Raw genomic sequence first — 20,781 nt, forward strand, 5'->3', positions numbered from 1 at the left:
GCTAATCAACAATGACTTTGTCACGATCCAGTAGTTTCGGAGCATCAATAGCTTTTAGGTCTTAGGTCGTGATCATCTTTGAGGAAAACATAGGCATAGATCCAAGAAGAACTATCTCCACGTGATATTTCATTTTAATTATTCAGTTATGAAAAAATCTAATGTCAATGACGTTTTCTCTTAGTTATCTTACGAACGTTACTTTTGAAGCCAAATAATGATGTTATCTTCTTTACTGAGAACTATAATGAAAGAACCACTTTGTCAAAAGAACGTTAAAAAGTACAATAATGAAAACATCACCTGACGGCCACCTGTTGTTTTTACGTTGAGACAAAGGGATTAATGCGACTTTCCATTAGCGTTTAGTGGTGACATGACAATGATTTTAGTATTAATTGGAATAGGATGTCAGTTAGCTTGCTAATAGATTACTCTCCACGAATATTACAAGGCGCCATCACAAACACAACTCAAAAGATGAACTTCAAGACAATAACATCAGTCACACTTACTATGTGTTACGCGAGTATATTTCTAAATACAACTACTATACTGTACACTGTACAAATAAAACACATCTCCTATTATCGTTTTAGCTTTTTAATCGTTGAATGGAAATGATATACCTACTATCTCGGTAACGGATCAAAGCTGAAGGAAAAACTGAGAAAGACTGACCTATAACGACATCAACAAGCCAAAGTAAGCGTTATCTTGATGTGTCAAATCTCATAAATATCACATCACAACACATCAGTATCGGATGAGTCACCGCGACATACAACCGTGACAGTCGCGCAACCAGTCGTGAAAACTAGTTCCAAGCACAACAAACCTGAGCATGCGTAAATAGTAAATGTAACGTTGTATAACTTTTGTATCGCTTAACAGCCTAAGGTTATAATGATTGTTTTCAACCGTTTGTTAAAATTTCTGCTCTGTGAAAATAAAACGACTAAATTAAGAGAAGCAACAAAACAGTTTAATATACTAAGTGAAAACGTTATGAGGCTCGAGGACCACCACTCATTAACCTCGACAGAACTTTCATTGCGACTTCCTCTTTAACGGTTTTGTCATTTTGGGACGGTAACTGATGGGGCCACGGCCTAGATCCGAGATATTCCAGTTGAGTAAAAGGCCAATGATTAAGAACAACTTGGTCTAGAACAAAAAAAATCGTCTGACTTTTCTCAGCATCGAACTGAGAACCTTCTCACTACACTCATCTACCAATTATTGTCTAACCAAAGGTCTTCAGGGAGATCGAGATAATACTCTACAGGCCTACTGTATGAACACCTTACTTCCTAAGGGTGTACGGTCCACTTCACATGCCTTGAGTTCAAACAACTCAACCGATAAATCGGAAAGAAAGGAGCGGAAAGACGTTGTTTCAGCCACCCAACTGATAGGTTCTGATGCGGGGTCGGCCCGCGGCGACAGCTCCAACTCGCCGAAATTGAAAACCAGACCAGGGCAGCTCTAGGCTTGTTGCCGAGCCATTTAGACGGATGTTAAACAGAACCCGGAGGCCGACAGGTCTACTACGGTGCTAGAGAAAAACTGGTCAGAGAAACACACCCTCGCTGCGACAAACCTGCTGAGTGTTCAATTTCCCAATTAAGTTGTGCGCAATCTTTCAAATTTGAGAAAATGTTATTATATCCACAAATGAGAAAACTAAAGCAACCTAACTGGAAAGGTCTTCTGAACTAAGTATCGTGTGTAAAATACAAATGCTATCAAAAGTACGAATGTATGATATGAAAAGCTTTTGATTATATCAGATCTATACGACGCCGACACACCAGAGTATCTTTTGAGGCGAAATAAGTGAATGATTAGTGTTAAATGAATGTTATGACAGCTCTGTTACTGACTATAGTCCGACGCTCTCGGTCCCGTTCCTTTCAGCCTCCGACGCCTTCCGTCAAAATTGCTTTGGATTGCTTTAAGATCAGCTGGTTCTTCATCTTCAGCCAGGACCATTTATTAAAATGGCGATGATCAACGACATCTGGATGGGTCCAATTTGGAACCATCAAAAAGCTTCTGACTTATTTAGTAACGAATAAATTTGATAATTATGGCCTCCGTAACAAGAATACCTTTACTGCATAGATAATAGTCTCCAAGGAAAAATCCATTATTCCATATTTCAATCCTTCAAATACATTCATGATCCTTCAGCCTCTCCATCGCTGTCCAAGTATTCAGGTACAGTCTGTCACATGCACAAGGGAGCACTGAAGGTGTAGGTGCATGAGGGGGTGTAGCCGGTCTACTTGTGTGGTCTGGTCTATCCTTCATCTTTACCCACACAACAAGACACTTCTAGGACGAACAATAGCCTAGGCAGCCGTCTGACGTCTGACAACATCTATCCAACAATTAACTGTGTGGGGTGTCCAGGGTGGAAGCGCTTCCTTCAATGGAGGTTCTGGATTTTGTCGCTGTAAGGATCTTTGCGTGGTCCGTGGTCGACAGTATGTACATTGTACACTGACTTGACAAATAACACGGCATTGATCACTCACTAGCCACTTATATAATCTCAACAGCTGGAGCTGTGTGATTTATCACTTTTCAACATTCAAACAAAAATTAGTTACCACCACCTTTGCAAACAACACCTTGAACCGGAGGACATGAACGCTTGCAAATTTGTTCAGGAGTTCCTTTTACTTTTACAATACAAATCTCCACTAAGGAGTGATTTAAAAACATTACAAATCATCCACTGGGCTTGTAAGTTATTCAAGCCCAGTTTATCGTACATTCGTTTCTTGTTTATGTACAGCGGTAATTTAGAAAAAAAATAGACGATTAGTTCCAAAACGACCAACGTGTTTTATTCCTTCAAAAATGCAGGTTTGTCAATACACAAGACAATAATTACAAAGAACAACAAACGCCTCTTACTAATGGGTATATAAACAAAATAAATTAAAACCTAACCGCGTCACTTTCAGAGAGAAGCTGTCTGCATTGTTATTTATATAAACTCCGAATTTGTGGCATGTGATGATAAAAAGTAACGACGCAAATAACAAAATAAAACAAACGACAATCGAGTCCAAAACAACAAAAGGCACATAAACAACGATAAAAACTCCACGTATAGTGGGAAAATTCAAAATCTGCACCAGCTGCATAGAAAGTGACTGGGTCTCCTTGACTTCCCAAATTTGGAACAAGGCGACGCAGAGAAGTACTAAAAGTTAGTTGCAATTAAAAAATCTGCGATAAAACAAAAACAAATCAAAACAGTTACCTTTGACTTTGCTCATGATCCATGACATTTGCACATTTTGTCACATCCACACAGACACAGACACAGACACACAGATAATGATACTGACACTGGAGGCTGGTACAAACAATCCACATCCACCATCTCTCTCACTCCCCCTCTCCATCTCAACATTACGTCACGCGGGACTGTCGGTGCCGATTAAACTGGACACATGTCGGCATCTTGGCGTCATTACACCTTCTTAGAAGGAAATCAGTTTAATTATAAAGGTTACTCGGGTAATACTGTATTTTAACGCCAATCTTAAGTTTCCACTTTCCATTCAAATAAATTACCAGGTAAAACAATGTGTTCTAGTACGGATCTCATGGGTGTTTTCCATTATAATTATGGGCGTATTAGTTTGTGCTAGTATATGTATCAGGTACAATGGAGTTTTGTTTAATAGGAATTGGAAAAATGAAAACGTTTGAGCACTTATAATATATTTTTGATCAATAGGTGCATAATGATTTCGTAATTTACTGTTCCCTACATGCACACGAAATGGAAATATGGCTATTAACTATTTTAAGTCAAATCATACAGTGACAAATATTTTCAAAGTGAGCTTTTTGGATGAAAAATGTTTAACAAAACAATTTACAGAATTGAACAGGCCAAAAGGCACACACACGTGACCAACTTTCACACCATTACAAATAACATACTAAACTGGGGAGTATACGTGTTTAATGAAATGTAATCGCATTAGAGCAGATTACAAAGTAAGAGCACACAACATACCCCAGATAGGTCACATATTGTAACAGTAACAAAGCACAACCCTACACCTAAGTGGCTGTATGAGGTGGGGAGAGCTGAACGGGGTAGTGAATAAATGAACCCTTCAATTGTAGCCCCATTGTGAAAGGCAGCTGAATAGACAGTGGCTGCCTCATACAGAGTGTTCCAGAACCTGGACATTGTTGTGCTGAAGCGACTATTTTGGTTGGTTAAAAATATGCCTTTTGGCGCAATTCATGTTACAGTTAGACTATACATGGACTAGACTCAATTTGGACAAAATATCTAATGTCGAGGGAGTGTCTACAAATCCCCTAAGTATGTAATGAACATTTGTTACCAAGATCAAAAGCAGAGGACAAGGAGGTTGACATCCAGAAATGATAAGTAGCTCGGACGATCAAGCTAAGCGAATTAGCAATTAGGCACAGAATACACTTCTATAACTTATTAAAACGTTTTGTGTGCAATAAATAATAAAAAAATGCAATATTAAAAACATATTTTATCGATTAAAAATATCTTTTACGATTACTAAACCTTTATTTGATTTTTCCATAATCAGCAAGTTTGGTTAGGTTAGGTTAGTTTGGAACAGTTTCATCTTATAATTTGATTTATCCATAGACTAACATTTTACTAATCGATGTGTTTTCTCAAAATTTATATATCGTGTGATTAAACTACTTGGAGGTCGCGACGACTTGTGGATATTTATAGGCATGATCTGTTGATGTGAGTTGTGGATTAACGTCCGTAGTACCATCCTGATAATTAGTCCAATTTGTAAATTACGCATGAGGCAAAAATGTGGTTCTGATCCCACTACTAAACTGTAAGTCCCATAGCTACAATTGGCTAATTTTCTGTATGGGGATATTATTCGTTAGCTGCTAGTTCCCTAAATATGGTAAATATAAGCGCAGACTATATACGATGGAACGTCAAAGAGAGGGTAGGTATATAAAGGCGTTCGAGGAGGTGAAGGAGCATCTGTGACAAATTGTTGACCATCGGTGCAACTGGGCACTCTTGGGAGGGAGGACTTTGTCGACCCTTACAAATTCCTTTGACCATCGGTGCAACTGGGCACTCTTGGGAGGGAGGACTTTGTCGACCCTTACAAATTCCTTTGACCATCGGTGCAACTCGGCACTCTTGGGAGGGAGGACTTTGTCGACCCTTACAAATTCCTTTGACCATCGGTGCAACTGGGCACTCTTGGGAGGGAGGACTTTGTCGACCCTTACAAATTCCTTTGACCATCGGTGCAACTCGGCACTCTTGGGAGGGAGGACTTTGTCGACCCTTACAAATTCCTTTGACCATCGGTGCAACTGGGCACTCTTGGGAGGGAGGACTTTGTCGACCCTTACAAATTCATTTGACCATCGGTGCAACTGGGCACTCTTGGGAGGGAGGACTTTGTCGACCCTTACAAATTCCTTTGACCATCGGTGCAACTGGGCACTCTTGGGAGGGAGGACTTTGTCGACCCTTACAAATTCCTTTGACCATCGGTGCAACTGGGCACTCTTGGGAGGGAGGACTTTGTCGACCCTTACAAATTCATTTGACCATCGGTGCAACTGGGCACTCTTGGGAGGGAGGACTTTGTCGACCCTTACAAATTCCTTTGACCATCGGTGCAACTGGGCACTCTTGGGAGGGAGGACTTTGTCGACCCTTACAAATTCCTTTGACCATCGGTGCAACTGGGCACTCTTGGGAGGAAGGACTTTGTCGACCCTTACAAATTCCTTTGACCATCGGTGCAACTGAGCACTCTTGGAAGGGAGTATCATACACTCATCTCCATTACAGTATTTATATTTGGCTTAAAATACCTAACTTCGTATGGTCGCCATTTCAGTTAAACATATTTAAGTATAGAAGTGCAATTGATAAAAATAGAGAGATAACGGATTTTGACCGGTGATAAGTAGTCAAGTACATGCCCTTAATATGCTTCGAAAATGTTATCCAGCACTTATACAATTCTACATCAACATAAATAAAAGCTGGCGCTGGCAGTTCGTGTATTGACATAGAGGAAGAGGATAGGTTTTATAAACGAGTGGCGCCGCACCGGGCGAGAGAAAACAAATCTGTCTGACGAATTGGTTACAAAACCCAACACGGACGGCTGCTACACGGCCCTGTGTGACTATGGCTACCAGATGCACGACTTCAGCTGTGCTGTGGGTTCAAACTACTACAACTTTTCGGAAACGAATTTTCTAGTGATTTTAAATCGTTTGATAGACATACTCTTCACGAATGAAAAACATGAAACCCGTTAAAAAACGTATATATACAAGTTTTGACCTGCAGAAGCCATGGGTTTAAAAACATGCAAAGTTTCATCAATGGTGGGCTTTAGATTAGTTTCAAGCTTTGTTGTGCGAATTCCTATGCAGCGTTAAGTCACAGCAAAATTAATTTTTTTGAGGTCCAGAGGGAACAAAATCGACATGTTCAGAACAAAGAATGGCTCAAAATGGTTTAGAGACCCCTTTATTTGTCATGCTCTAAGCTTAATGAAAGCAAGTAAAACGAGCCGTTGAGTGTTAGATAATTAATATTAAAGTAATACGTAAATAAATAAAAAAGCTTAAAAATCCAAAATGATTGTCAAAAATTGATTGCTATCGTGATCGAGTCCAGCATAATAGTTAGTAAAGTAGTTTAAAACATCATCGTATTAAGTTTGATAATGAAATACAATACTGTAGTTGAATTAGAACGCCCAATACAAGTAGAGCTAGACCAACAATATGACAAATTGACTGTCACGTCACAAACTTGATTTTTAAAAGATAAACGTCAGCAAAAGTAACATCAAAATAAAATGTAAACCTTCAACACCACACCACGATAAAAATATACTACCAAAATAAACACACAACTGGAGGGAGAATAAACCATCAAAACCATCACACGAGAAAATACAAAGGCAATATAGCATCAAGACACAGCACGAGGTGGTACGCAGCAGCAGTTTATTTAACATACAATACGGTAAAATGGAAAACACCGTGGTCCACAGCAAGCGGACATCGTTGATGATAAAATCGTGACTCGTGGAGCTGCCAGCTGGTCCACCGCACTCCCGCCAAATAACAGCTGACTAACCTCAAACCTCGCATTACCCGCGTAATAACCGACCACGGGCCCTCGCCAACCAGATAGCTTCCACGATTTAATAAGCGCTGTTTTACATTTTCAATTAATGCCTGAAATATTAAAATGCCGTCAAAGGATGGCGTTATCCACAGGGAGATCTGGACAAAACGTGTCTTTACCACACGATATCCTGGTAAACTGGATAATGGACTTCTCGTTGCTAACTCTGCCTCTGTTGGCAATCTATTTGGTCGGCCTTTTTGGCGTTTTTATACATTTGCAAATCTTTATATAGTATTGAAATTATTTTTACCTACTCTATTTGATAGTTCTTCTAAAAGATAGTTCATCTAGAAGATAGTTCTTCTAAAATCGTTAAAGAAAGTCCAAACACGTTATGTTTTAGGGAAAAGAGATTGCTTTGCTTTGCATTGCGGCGAGTTTTTTGTTCGTTATACAGTACTGTAAAACATTACTCTGGTACAGTATAGTTTTGTTTCTGGTAATGTTTGGAAGCGAGGAGTCGCCGAGTCGCGAGAATTACAAAATTCAGCTTTGCGTTACGTAATACTATAATTTTATTCAGTAATCAACCCTCCAACTAGTAATAATTTGGCACTTTAGTATTGCAATTGCATACATCATTGAATGTAGCTACGTGTAGATATCTGACATCGCACTGGTGCCTTAATATTTGCAGTAACGCAACAACAACGCCTAGATGAACTGCGGGTAGCCTAAACCCGTTGCAGTACACAACTTTCACAAAGTTTAAATCATTACCTACCTTTTGGTTCAATAAAACAAACGCTGTTTTATGCGTTTTCCGAATTCCTGTGTCTAGACTTGACGTTACACTATATAAAGATTTAGTATTTTCACATTTAAGAGTCCTTGTAACCTAGACGTTCTAACTCATAAAACAATTAAAGAACTACAAAGACAACTTATAATCTCGCAGTATACTAGATATTTAAATACAATCACTATGGCGTTTGAAAAAATATTTTTGGACGGTCAATAACTCTTTAGCAGCTGTTTGAAATCAATGAAATTAACATTGCTCTTATGGCGGGCAAATCCAAGATGGTCGTTAGCTTCCATGGACTCCGAGAACAACTCAAAACTTCAAAGAACATTTCTAATCTCACAGTATACTATGTATTTAAATTATAATCGTTTTGGTGTTAAAAAAAAATTTTATAAATAATTTAAATAACTCTTCAGCAGCTGTTTGAAACTATCCAAGATGGCCGCTAGCCTCCAAGGACTTTTAACATTATTATTCATTGAAAATAATATTATTTTATTTTAGTCTCTAGACGGGAGAATGCTTTTCTTTTTCTGACTCGAGAAGAAAGTTGAAGAATAATTAATTATTCGTTTTAGTGAATAAATCAAATCACATTGAAGACACATGTTTAAAATTTCAACACTGCCCGCTTATAAATTTGGGTACACACAAGAGCTCTGTGGGAGCTATAGCATTGACTATATACCTCTACGTGTAGAGGTGTATAACAAGTTTTTAATAAACAAGATATAATAAAAACAAGGTAATTAACAACAGTACACTAAACCAACAGTACTTTCCACCAGTCCTGAAACCTTCACTTTATTTCAGCAATCATATAAAACCATTAGTGTTAAGTGACCACTGCTTGATTAGTTCCCTCAAGCTCAACTAAACCCAAAATAAAATTGTGATTATTTTTCTTAAAAAACATTGCTGAAATTTTACAAACTTACTTTTGTTAGCATTAAGATCCGGTAGTTTTCAATAAGCCAACTAAATTAAGGAGCTGGTTTTTAAAGGCAAACATTTTTAATTCATTATGATTTTGCCGGCAGCTGAGAATGAAGATTCAACAGCAAACAAAGAAATTTTAATGGAATTTAAAATAATGTATACCAATCACTTACAAAAATGAAAAATAACACCAGACCGAACACTGACTCATAAGGTACACCAACGACAGTAAACGGATAAACAAATTCATCTACTGTTTTCTTACAGAATTCTTCACAACGTATTTTTTCAACCAATAAGAAAGAAGCAAGCCATTTTAGTAAAAGTCCCTAGATTTCAAGGAGAGTTATCAATAAGAAAAGATATATCCCCACCATTTCAAAAGGGTTGTTTATGAAGAAGAATATGGTCATGGTATACACTCCTAACCAAAATTAACTAACCACACTTTTTTGTTAAAGGTTAGATAAGGTTATCTTTACACCTACTGTATTGGGGGGTAGTTTCTTATGATTTCATATTGCTTTGTTTTTAAAGAGGTTGGTGGACTCTTTTCACCTTGTATTTGCCTGTCAACGTAGGCCTCAGGCCTGTGAATAAAAAAATCCAGCAACCTAATGTACTGTATGACTGTACTGATAAATTGTAGTAGCAGGTACCAGGATCCATACCCACAACATTGCTGCCATAGATCCGATGTTCATTGCGCTACCGCGCTACCGACTCACAACATTAACATTTCAATGACATTTGTTTACTTTTGTCTGTTCAATGAAAACAAGGAACAAGATTAAAAAGCAACACATCTCTTTTTTGATAAAACTCTCCATTGTGTTTGCTTATTTATAATTGCTTTCCTATTGAGTAAGCTTTAAACTCAACTCAAAATAGACACAACGTTTGTAAGTACCCTTTGTTAACTGACTTAGATTGGCTATACAATTGGAAAGAAATAAGTTTTAATACACCCAAAAGAAACTGAATAAAAACCGGTAGACATATAACATTAGTCTCTTAAAACACAAAACTGAGATCGTGAATAGGTAGTGAATTACAGATAGACCAGATAGGGGAAAACTAATTAAGGAGAGTTATTCATGTTTTATTTTTAGGCAAATACCAAGCAAACTTCAGACACTTAATGAGTACCGCTGACTGCTAGCTGCAATCGGCTAGGTCTGGCTGGGAGCCAGCCTACCTTGTCCAATCATTTGTACCAATAAATTCCCCAACTTGATGTGGGTAGACAATAAATGGCCATTGTTAGCAATCTGACGATAGAACACAACAACCTACCATTTAATACACTCATAAAAACGTCTCTCAAAGTAGATTTATTCTATTTGTTTTGTAGAAGAATTAAGAAATTAAACACTGTTATCCAATCTGGGAACGGGAAGATGAACTTTCTTTGATGAAGGAGGATAGGAAAGTGAAATCCTGGTAGACAAATGAGAAGAGGAAAGCAGAAACCCCCTTGACAATGGAGAAGATGAAAGTAAAACAATCTTTGACAAAGAAGAGAGGAATTCTGAGGGATAAAGAAGAAAAGTGAAATCATACACAACAATTCATAGTGAGCTGGCATTTTTGTTAAAATGTGATCGATGATCATTTAATGAAAGTCAAAATATAAACAATGGTCTTATAATGGTTTAATTTAAAGCATTCAAATAAATCTGTCCCTACTACCATGAATATGTAACATTTCTCATAATTTACGGTAATAAATCAATACTGTAAAATAACTCAGACGTGAGGGGTGATTCGCTTGTCTACCACTAAAACTATTAATTGCAGTTGTACTTCAATCCTTTTGGATAAATCAATGAAGGATTTAGACCCTGACAAGTAGTAAAGTTATCATTTAGTTCAAACTTTATTGATGTTTTGTCCTAGACAATCACCATCCATTTTCTAATCTATATACCTACTTTCATATGGTCACCATTTCAAAGTAAAGTATTAAAGTATACTCGTGAATAATTGAGATCTAGCTCAACTTGCCTCCAAACCTCAAATTACCACAAGGCTTTGTCAAATCTTAGTTAGTTGTTGAGATTGTATCATCTGTATGTAATTGACTTTACATACCTTCATACTTAATACACATTTTCAACAATAATAATTAATTCATACTTAATACACATTTTCAACAATCTATCTATATATTAATAGGCAAGCATGTTTCTTTAAAACCTTTTTTCTCAGCTTGTGTGCATCGTGGGGTAAATCTGCGCATACCGTTAGAAAGCAATTTTGCTGTAGGTGTGCAGAATCCCTTTATAAATTTAAATAGGCTCAAAGATAAGCACAAAAAATTAGTTTAAAAATTTGAAAAAATTAACATGGATCTTATGCGTTGCCATGCTGGTGACGAAATAACAACGAAATATAAACAGAAAATCAAAACAAATGGAAGAAACTCCAATCACATGTTTTATTAACAGTGTGGGGTGAAAATAGAGAAGTGAGTACAGTACATTACATATTTTTGGTCGAGTTTCGACCACTGGACGACCTCTCGTAATAATTAATGTTTAACAAAACTAATAAATATTTAGGGGTATCAAATTTGTTTTGCTATTTTAGTTTTTTTAGGAATGGAAGTCTGTTTATCTTGCTGGCATAAGTACTAAGGTATTTAATCTTTTCATACCAATAATTATTAAACACAACTTAGCTTTTAAAATTCTTAAATTTTTTCTTCAAAATTTTAGCTAAGATTTTAAAAATTCTCACTGTTGTTAACTTGTATACTTTTAATTTATCGTTAACTAGTTTTAAGAATTTAAATGCTTTCAACTGCCGTAAAGATGTCCACCAGCACAATACTCGATTCAGAGATAAACTTGACATTCCCTATGTTAGACTGGAGAAATCTAAGAAAAGCTATGAAATAGTGGGCATGCAATGTATTAATAAGATACCTACTTTTATGTTCTCTCTCCCATATAATTCTTTTAAACATTAAGTGTTCCAATGGCTAGCTGTTAATCCTTTTTACGAACTCAAAGACTTTTTAGACCTTCCTTCGTCAAAGTTATGTTTTTAGTTGTCATTGTCTAACTTTTATGCCTTCACCTAATGCCTTATAGTACAACCTGTCTAATTTTGTAATGTTTTGTTAACTTTTAAATGGTTGTTTTTACTTCTCGATAGTGATAAACTCTGTGATATTAGTTTAAGACCAATAATTAAATAACTTAAAATGCAATTTTTTTTTTCGTAGACTTCAAAGTATACCTTGTAACTTACTTCTCAATTTGACAACTGCTCTGCATGAAAAATGTTTGACTCTTCCAATGCATTTGTAATATGTCTACTGGAAATAAACATGTCTTATGTCTTATGTCTTAGCATTATCTAACCCAAATATAAACAAAGAATGAGTGTAGAATAAAGTGGGATGTGCTATGTAACTTTCATAATTACTAAGAACAACTGTTTTTTGGCCAGGGCACCATTTCTTAAAACCCCAAGACCAAAAATAACCAAGTCCAGTTTTAAACGATCAAAAGATGAATTCTATCATAATTGATCCAGCAACATGTAATCCAGCTACTAGGTCACGGATTGTGGATATTTATAGGCATGCACTGTGGATGCGACACTCCCTGGTGTGGATTAACGCCAGCACTAAGTGAGTACTATGACTATCCGCAGTGCTATCCTGATAATTAGACCAATTCGTAAATACCAAGGCAAAAAATTTGGTTCGGATTCCACTATATAAACTGTAGGTCCCTTAGTTGCCATTAGCTGTATAGATTATTAATTAACAGCTGTGTCTAAGGAATATGTCGGCCTTACTCACTAACAAGACTACAAGATCGTGCCACTCATCCTACACTCATCTCCATTCATACTTGGCTTAAAATACCTACTTTGTATGGTCGCCATTTCATTGAAAAGTATTAAAGTATTAACCTTATGATTACTAGACAAGATCTATTACTACCCACCGTACCCACTCACAGACAATTTTAATTCCCCAAAGCTTAGGAAGGGAAATAAAATCTTTATTAATCAAGTTACTAGAACTCAAACTACAAAAATCACCATTCAATAAGTTTCAATTCACTCACCTAGAGGTTTGCCAGGAGCTGGGCTTGGGGCAGGTGTGGTAGGATGAAGACCTGGCAGTTTCTTCCAGAATGGAGGTGCTTTCTTGGTCTTGGGGGTGGAGGGGGGATTCCGACCAAGACTGTTGGTTCCCGTGGAACTTCCGGAGAACCCGGAGTCCAGGGAACATGTGGCTGGAGACAACAACTCATCGGGGCCTCCGGACAGCTCCCCTCCTGCTTCTCCCCCACCACCCTCCGGCATTAGCATGGCTTCTACCGTTAGGTTCAGTTCATCCAGAACCTAGGAAAAGGGAAGTTGTGAGATGGTTAGAAAAAAACACTTTTGACTTACAAAAAAAAACCTTGACTAAAACACTGGTAATGTGTATTGATGGATTTTATACCTCCACTACATTAACTATTCATTTAGGTATGTTATCTACAAGAACAATAATTAAGTATCAACAATAACACAATATATCTCGATATAAATAACTTTTCCATATACAAATAGAATATCTACATAAAACCTTGAATCACACTTATTCTAGCGTTTTTTACATTAATATCATTTTGTTTTGTTTAACTGCACCACATCAGCATTAGCCCAAAGGACTGTCAGCTAGGCTGGCAGCTTTCATGTTGATTATAATATTACAAAATATTTTTATTTTCTCCCTATTTTCCATATTCCCTGCAACACGTTAGGATGGCAAACAATGTATTTTTGTGTTTTTGTATGCAAAATTAAATTCTGATACTAGTTCATATCTATATTTCCATGCATTAATTAAATAACATCCTAGAGTTCGCCAGTCCCTACCATTTAAATATGAGTGTAAATCTTCCCTAGTAAGTTCTTTTTTATGAAGAAAACGTTTTCTTACACCTGCAAGGATTGGACACCAACAAATATAATTAAATACATCCTCGTTTTCCCTTAAATTACATAAACTGCACACTCTGAGAATTACCTGTAGATGCCGGGAGTGTACGTATCGCACCTCCTCCTCCAGTTGACTAGCCCCAATCTCTTCGTAGATGTTCTCCTCAGTGCCGTACCTGGTGATGAACGTGTGTCTGCTGGTGGTTGGCACGGCGGGGGCCCCCGGCTCATAGTAGGCATATGCATAGTCAGCTGGTGGGAATGGCGGGGGCGGTGGGAACCGCAGATAGGGGCGGCGCGGAGGCGGTGGGTAGTGACGCCCCTCCATCACTCCCGACCCTACGGAACAAAGAAACAGGTGAAATAAATCTACAAACAACTGTGCCAAAAGATATTAAGTGACACTCTTCACGGGTGCGTTGCCTAGAGGTGAGTCTGCCCCCTAATATCAGCTGGAAAATTGTAAAAGTTGGGAATTTTCGTTACCTATTTGAAACTATGAATTGGGATTTTGAGGAGTTTGAAGCTGTTGTTGTTAAAAGGTAGGATGTAGCTACTGTACTTAAAACCAGAGTGTGAGAATAGGCCGCCAATCTCAAGTCAAGGCTCATCAAATCGACACAATTGCTGTTTTATTGTATTATTATCAGATTTAAAAAGAATTTTGTATCCATAATCGGATAGGCTGTCACGTGTTGACATTTATTTACAAGATGATCTTCCGCATTAAAACTGCCAGAATTTGCCTTTATGTGTGTGAAATAGCTGATCTGAATTATATTCAGTTCTAATTGACAACTTGATACCCGGACGTAGGACGGGCCAACAGCTCGTCTAATTATGAAGAAAACCATTTTACTTCACTAGGTGGTAAAATTAACTTTTTATTCTAAAGTGAATAATAGAGATGTGTAACTATTTTACTTGAACGCATTATTCTCTTCCACGTTCCATGGACCGAAGCCCAGGTATAGCAGCAGCTTGTTAATAACTAAAGAGGAAAGAGTTGAACATTTTTAATGCTTGGAAACTACAGTAGGCCTACTAGCCTACTCATCGCGTCCTTAGTCTTAGTACACGTTATTTTAGACTTTTAGACGTTTCACCACTGTTAAAAATTAATATTAATTAGTTGCAAAGTTTGTTTGAGTAAGATAGTAGGAATATTTGAATTGCCCCCTTACCATATTTTTCTAATACAACACCTCTAACTCTTCACATCAACTAACAATGTCAGTAAGTAAAATAAAATTAGACAAAACTTTGCCAAAAGATAGAAAGTGACACTCTTCACACAAATTGATATTGTCAACCAAGATTTGTTGTCAGAGCATGTCAAGCCCCACAGTCACTGGGGTCATTTCATTGACCCTTGTTATTTCTTAAGACCCCCTCCCATCAAATGTTACATCAACTGATTAACCAGCTGTACTGAGAGACTTGACTGACACATGCTAGTCTGTCTTTTCTGAATGAAGCTAAGGAAAGTATGTTCAAATAATATTGTGTATGACTTTGTGTAAAATATATTAAACTAGCTGTAACCCGCGGGCTTTGCCCCGTTTAACTTCTTAATTTTCAAGATTATCTCGTTCGCATGGCTCAATCACGTCCTGGTTGAAGTTTGTTCGCTACGCTCACTCACCTTTAGGTTGGAGCTCGTTCGCTATGCTCACTCACCTTTAGGTTGGAGCTCGTTCGCTGCGCTCACTTGCCTTGCAGGTTAGCTCGTTCGCTACGCTAACTCGCCTCCAGGTTGAAGTTCGTTCGCTACGCTCACTCACCTTTTGGTTGCAAATTAGCTGTTGTCATAAATGTAAAAGAAATAATAGTGCTGCACCCTGGTTGGTAATCCTTGTAACTTTAATGCTATTGAACATCATAGAACAGAACCAACTTGTTTAATTGAAACAGCTGTTAAGATTCAATAATTCCATTTCTCATAAGGTTAACATGGGAAACTCCAGAGCCACTGGGGCGGAGCCCGAAAGGATTTTTGAAATAAGAATATGCCTATATGTTAATCGGGAATGTGAGCTATCATCATGCCAAATTTCAGCCCAATCCGACCAGTATTTTTCGCGTTCGCTTGTCACAAACATCCAAACTTTCTCATTTATAATATTAGTAGGATTATATATTTTACCATCGCCTGTTCCCAATGGAACACCTTTTAGAGTTTCTCATTTTTATAGACACCCCTAGTCCTATCCTATGTGATTTTTTATTGTATGTAAAGAACACTTAATGCATGGAATGCAATTACTTTAAGTAGGTACAGTTATGGAAAACTAGTTATAAAACCAGACACTGCTGATGGCTAGAAAAACCACTTGCCTCCTCTCCAATTTCCAACCCAATCATCTGGAGGAAATTAGGAAATGCTGCATCGCCTTTTAGGACAACCGAAACTCATGTAAATCACACCTCCAACGACCTGGCACTTACAGCAAAGGTAGGCCATCGACTACAAAGGTAATAAGAAAGCAAATAAATCTAGGTAAACCTAACCTCAACTTCAGTTAAAAGGCTGAAAACAAAAATTCTGAGGCTTGTATAGTCCTGAAGTAATAGGATACTAATTCCTCAACAATCCGTCCGACATTGGCTTTAGGAAAAACGTTTCACACTAAACTGTCCTTTAATCCTGGGCCGTCCTCGGTTAAACGGTGCACCACGCTCCGGTGGTCCGCGATAAGGAGGTGTTTGAGATTCCGAACGGATTTTATTGGTCCTGGTATCGGCGTATCGACGGCGCTGCTCAGTTCAGAGGAACCAGTTTCGGCGAGTCAACCAGTTCTGTTCTGTACCGTTATCGCGGCTATCACTAGAGCCAAGGCCGCGAGCTCCACGAGCCGCAGTTTACTATTTATTGTTTATGAAAGATACTGAGACACAAGTGGTGCTGAATTACTAATTCTACCACTGCATAACTATGACATTTAATTGGCACTAGGGTTTGTTAGAAAAGTCTCTCTTTCACACATCAGGAGACTCTAATTATAATGAAGCTTTGATAAAAATAACAAGATCGTTTTTGTGTTTGCTGTTTCCACTCGTATGTGTGGTTTTCGAGGACTACAAAAAAGTTATTCTAAATTAATTTTAAAATGTTGTCACAAAATTGCCTTTCCATTGCGAGATCAACTGTGTCACTACAAAATTACAGAGAAGGAAACCTTCTAGCAGATATTCAATTGATTTGAATTTCACCATACGCGCAAAAATGTATTCCAGACAAATATATCTACAGTTTGAACTCGTATTTATATATACCACTGTGATGCTTCCATTTCCTTTGGTTCAACCTGTTCGAAATTTCAGCGGAAACTTGCACATAAGTTTAGTGCCCAATTCAACATCATGAAAATTTTCATAGGATAAAAACTGCCGAAAATCCTTTTTCAAAAACCCCTTGGGTGTCAAACGAGTGTAGATAGACGATGATTTATTCTTTAAACGTCTTAATTTAATGTGACACAAACGAGGGCCACATTGCGTAGGCTGTGTGACATTGTTTACAGTGTACGGGGGCTACACGTAATGATGATGACGGGCGAGGTCTAGGCGGACTGACAGTAATTTGTAACCATTCTCAGAGGGGAAGTCGTCTTCCTGGCCGAGCATCCGAGGAATTCAAATTCAACGTCCAAGGTGAACAGACACTTTCGAGGTGTCGAGGTGTGACTGTCACCAAGTAAAAAACTACCGTTGGCATGTCGATGTCGAAATCTTCCAGATCCAGGTATGGAAACAGTATTTTCTTTTAGTCCATCTATAAACTCAATTAGGCGGCTAGATATTCCTTGCCCCGTGTACAAAATTAAATCATTAATAAAAGACGAATATCTGAAGAAAGGGCTTTGAACGTGGCAAAAACTAATCGATAAACTTAACTAGATATTCCTAGCCCCGTGTACGAAATTAAATCATTAATAAAAGACGAATTGCTGAAGAGGCTTTGAACGTGACAAAAATGAATCGTTTGTAGCTAGTTGGCAAACTAATTTCCCCCTAAATCACAGGAAAGTATTTTTAAGGAGTATGGCAGTCTTTTCTATTTGGAAGTTCCCTGCCCACATGATACCCTCGGGGCATATGTGTGGAAAGTATTAAGCAAAACAAGGGATGAGCCGTTGCAATACAAGAAAGGACTGAAATGATGAATAAATGAATAAATAGCGGCACCGGACCGCGACATCGCCGCCAACTGAGTCCTACTGAGCTAACGACTCAAAATTTCGTTTAGAGAATTTAAATTATTTTATATGAAACAAATGTACACGTGTAAATTTGTAATTTAAGGTTAGGGTGTAATGTCAATGTAAAGTGAGCGCAGAGCGAGTTAAATGCGTTCACTAAAGTCATAGCTATATTTTGCTTCCATTGAAGGATAAACCCCCAAGAAGCTATCAGCCAAATTAAGCAATAACAATTAGCTAAATATTTGAGCAAGACGAGGGTATTACCTATGTATGATTGAACCAAAATCAACATTGTCGATACCAATGCTTGAGTTTTAATGCAGTACAATCTTTCCTTTCGTCAAAGACCTGCCACAGAATGCCTCTCTCGTCTCACAATCACAATCCGCTGGTAAAGGCTACACAACTCGTGGTCATCTAGCAGGTCTCGCTGAACGGCAATTACAATAACGGACACAGACAATGAAAGTTACGAAACACAGCGATTGAAAACAACACAAATCCACCTTCTCTCGACTCTGTGCCATGACGCAACGAAATGTCAAGACGACGGACTTTCTACAGCACCTTGTGGAGCTCTGCAGATTCTCGGACCCAAAGAAGTTTTGTTAATTGTTAAAAGGGTTTAAAATGTTTAATTGTAAATGTTGTAATGCTTCCTGAAATGAAGTAGTATGGCATAATCGATCATTGAACGTGTTAACGTGTTATGAATTTTTACAGATCGTCAAGGTCAGGAATTGCAAGAGAACAAAATGGACATATCATAATATTTTTGCAGTCTTTATTAATATGCTAGGGATAAGCGTTTATTAGCAGTACAAAAATTGTAGGGTACACTTCCAACTGGGTAATGCTCCTTAAACGAACTGAAATACTGCTTATTTTCAAACCATTACTGTGCTATTTTCTATCAGTCACACGGAATTGCAAATAAAATACATTGCTAACTGTGGACAAGACAACAGCGAAATAAAACTATCCTACATTTCCAACATTTAGTCCAGTCAAAGAATGAGGTGTAGAGTGCGTGAGCAGGTAACTAAGCGATTCCTTCAGAAACTTGTTCAGGGGGCTTAGGGTGTTAACATACCAAAAGTCCTGACTCCTAGGTGGTGAGCCAGGGGGTGGAGGGGGGAAAAAGGGGGGTAAAAAGGTACGCATTTTGGGTTTTTTGATTATATCTCGAAAACTATCAACTTTTGGTATACTATAGTAAATTATAAAATTGAAGAAGATTAAATTTTCTATAAGAAAAGTATATAATGTGTTTATTTTGGTTCAACAGATTACGAGTTATAACTTATTTAATTGATATCTTATTAAAATACTCCTTCCATAAGAAATACATGTAAATTAGTATGCGAAATGGGGCGAATCCTATCCGCCCAAAGGAAATATAAATGATATTCTGGAAATCTTGACAAAATTTCCAGTAATTTGACACTTTAATCATTAAAATTGATCCAAAATTAAGGCGAGGGCGAGGTAACAAAATGTCGAGTTTTGGTATTTTTATTGGAAATATAAAAAAAAACCTTAAATCATTCCATTTTTTAACGCTCACCCTCGCTTTAATTTTTGACAAAAATTCATGATTTAAGTGTCAAATTACTGGACATTTTGTCAAGATTTCCAGAATATCATTTATATTTCCTTTGGGCGGATAGGATTCGCCCCATTTCGCATACTAATTTACATGTATTTCTTATGGAAGGAGTATTTTAATAAGATATCAATTAAATAAGTTATAACTCGTAATCTGTTGAACCAAAATAAACACATTATATACTTTTCTTGTAGAAAATTTAATCTTCTTCAATTTTATAATTTACTATAGTATACAAAAAGTTGATAGTTTTCGAGATATAATCAAAAAACCCAAAATGCGTACCTTTTTACCCCCCCTTTTTCCCCCCTCCACCCCCTGGCTCACCACCTAGGAGTCAGGACTTTTGGTATGTTAACACCCTAAGCCCCCTGAACAAGTTTCTGAAGGGATCGCTTAGTTACCTGCTCACGCACTCTACACCTACTTTTGGATAATTCATTGACTGGACTAATTGTTATGTTTGTAGTTATTCCAAACGGCGAATTTCCATTTAGCATTGAACTCGAGACTCTTGCGGAATGTGGATACAGCGTGGATATTAAAATTCCAATTCTGAAGTACTCCCGTGCGACGAAATTGCTTTATGGTTTATTTTCAACTAAATACAAACTACATACTAATGTCAAACTACATTGCATACCAATTGGTGTTGAAAACTAACTGTTTGGGGGCTTAACGAATATTTAATGACACAAAAAACTGCATTTGCAACCTAACTGCCCGCAAGCTTAATATAAAATTGCTACTGTGTCTCAAATCTAAAGGTGATTTAAACGGCAAACATGAAAATTATACTTATTTACATTGTATCACATTCAACAATGGAATAAACTCACGGCATGAAAAGCGAATTCTATGCTAGAAACTCAAATCATTGAAAACCTGCAATACATTTTCAATTTCGTCATTACAGAAAACGATACATTTTTTTCTCAATTCTGTACAGATGCAAAGTAATAAAGTAATAATGGATTGAATAAGAGAGATCTTTTACATGTTAAGACTGGAAATGCTTACAAGTTCCACCATCAATTCGTCGATCGAAACACCTCGATATCGATCCCTGGGTAGCAGTCGTACTCACGGA

General features: G+C 37.5%; 1 protein-coding gene across 5 annotated transcripts in view; it reads right to left on the reverse strand.

Moving 5' to 3' along the window:
- The window catches only part of LOC129002594 (rho guanine nucleotide exchange factor 10-like), an 83,391-nt gene that overhangs the window by 24,698 nt on the left and 37,912 nt on the right, over positions 1 to 20,781 (reverse strand). For 3 of the 5 annotated variants that reach the window (XM_054430516.1, XM_054430517.1, XM_054430515.1), the window contains exons 2-3: positions 13,966 to 14,216; positions 13,013 to 13,292 (exon numbers count right to left, since the gene is read on the reverse strand). In XM_054430516.1, the coding sequence (XP_054286491.1) occupies positions 13,013 to 13,292; positions 13,966 to 14,205 (520 nt within the window). In that variant the 5' untranslated portion in view covers positions 14,206 to 14,216. Of the gene's footprint in view, positions 1 to 3,280; positions 3,395 to 13,012; positions 13,293 to 13,965; positions 14,217 to 20,781 lie in introns of those variants that run through there. The other 2 variants (XM_054430520.1, XM_054430519.1) reach the window with 2 other exon arrangements.

This window comes from Macrosteles quadrilineatus, unplaced genomic scaffold (genome assembly GCF_028750875.1).
Source record: "Macrosteles quadrilineatus isolate MER2022 unplaced genomic scaffold, UCM_ALF_1.0 Scaffold_9__3_contigs__length_116548681, whole genome shotgun sequence".
Lineage (NCBI taxonomy): Eukaryota > Metazoa > Arthropoda > Insecta > Hemiptera > Cicadellidae > Macrosteles > Macrosteles quadrilineatus.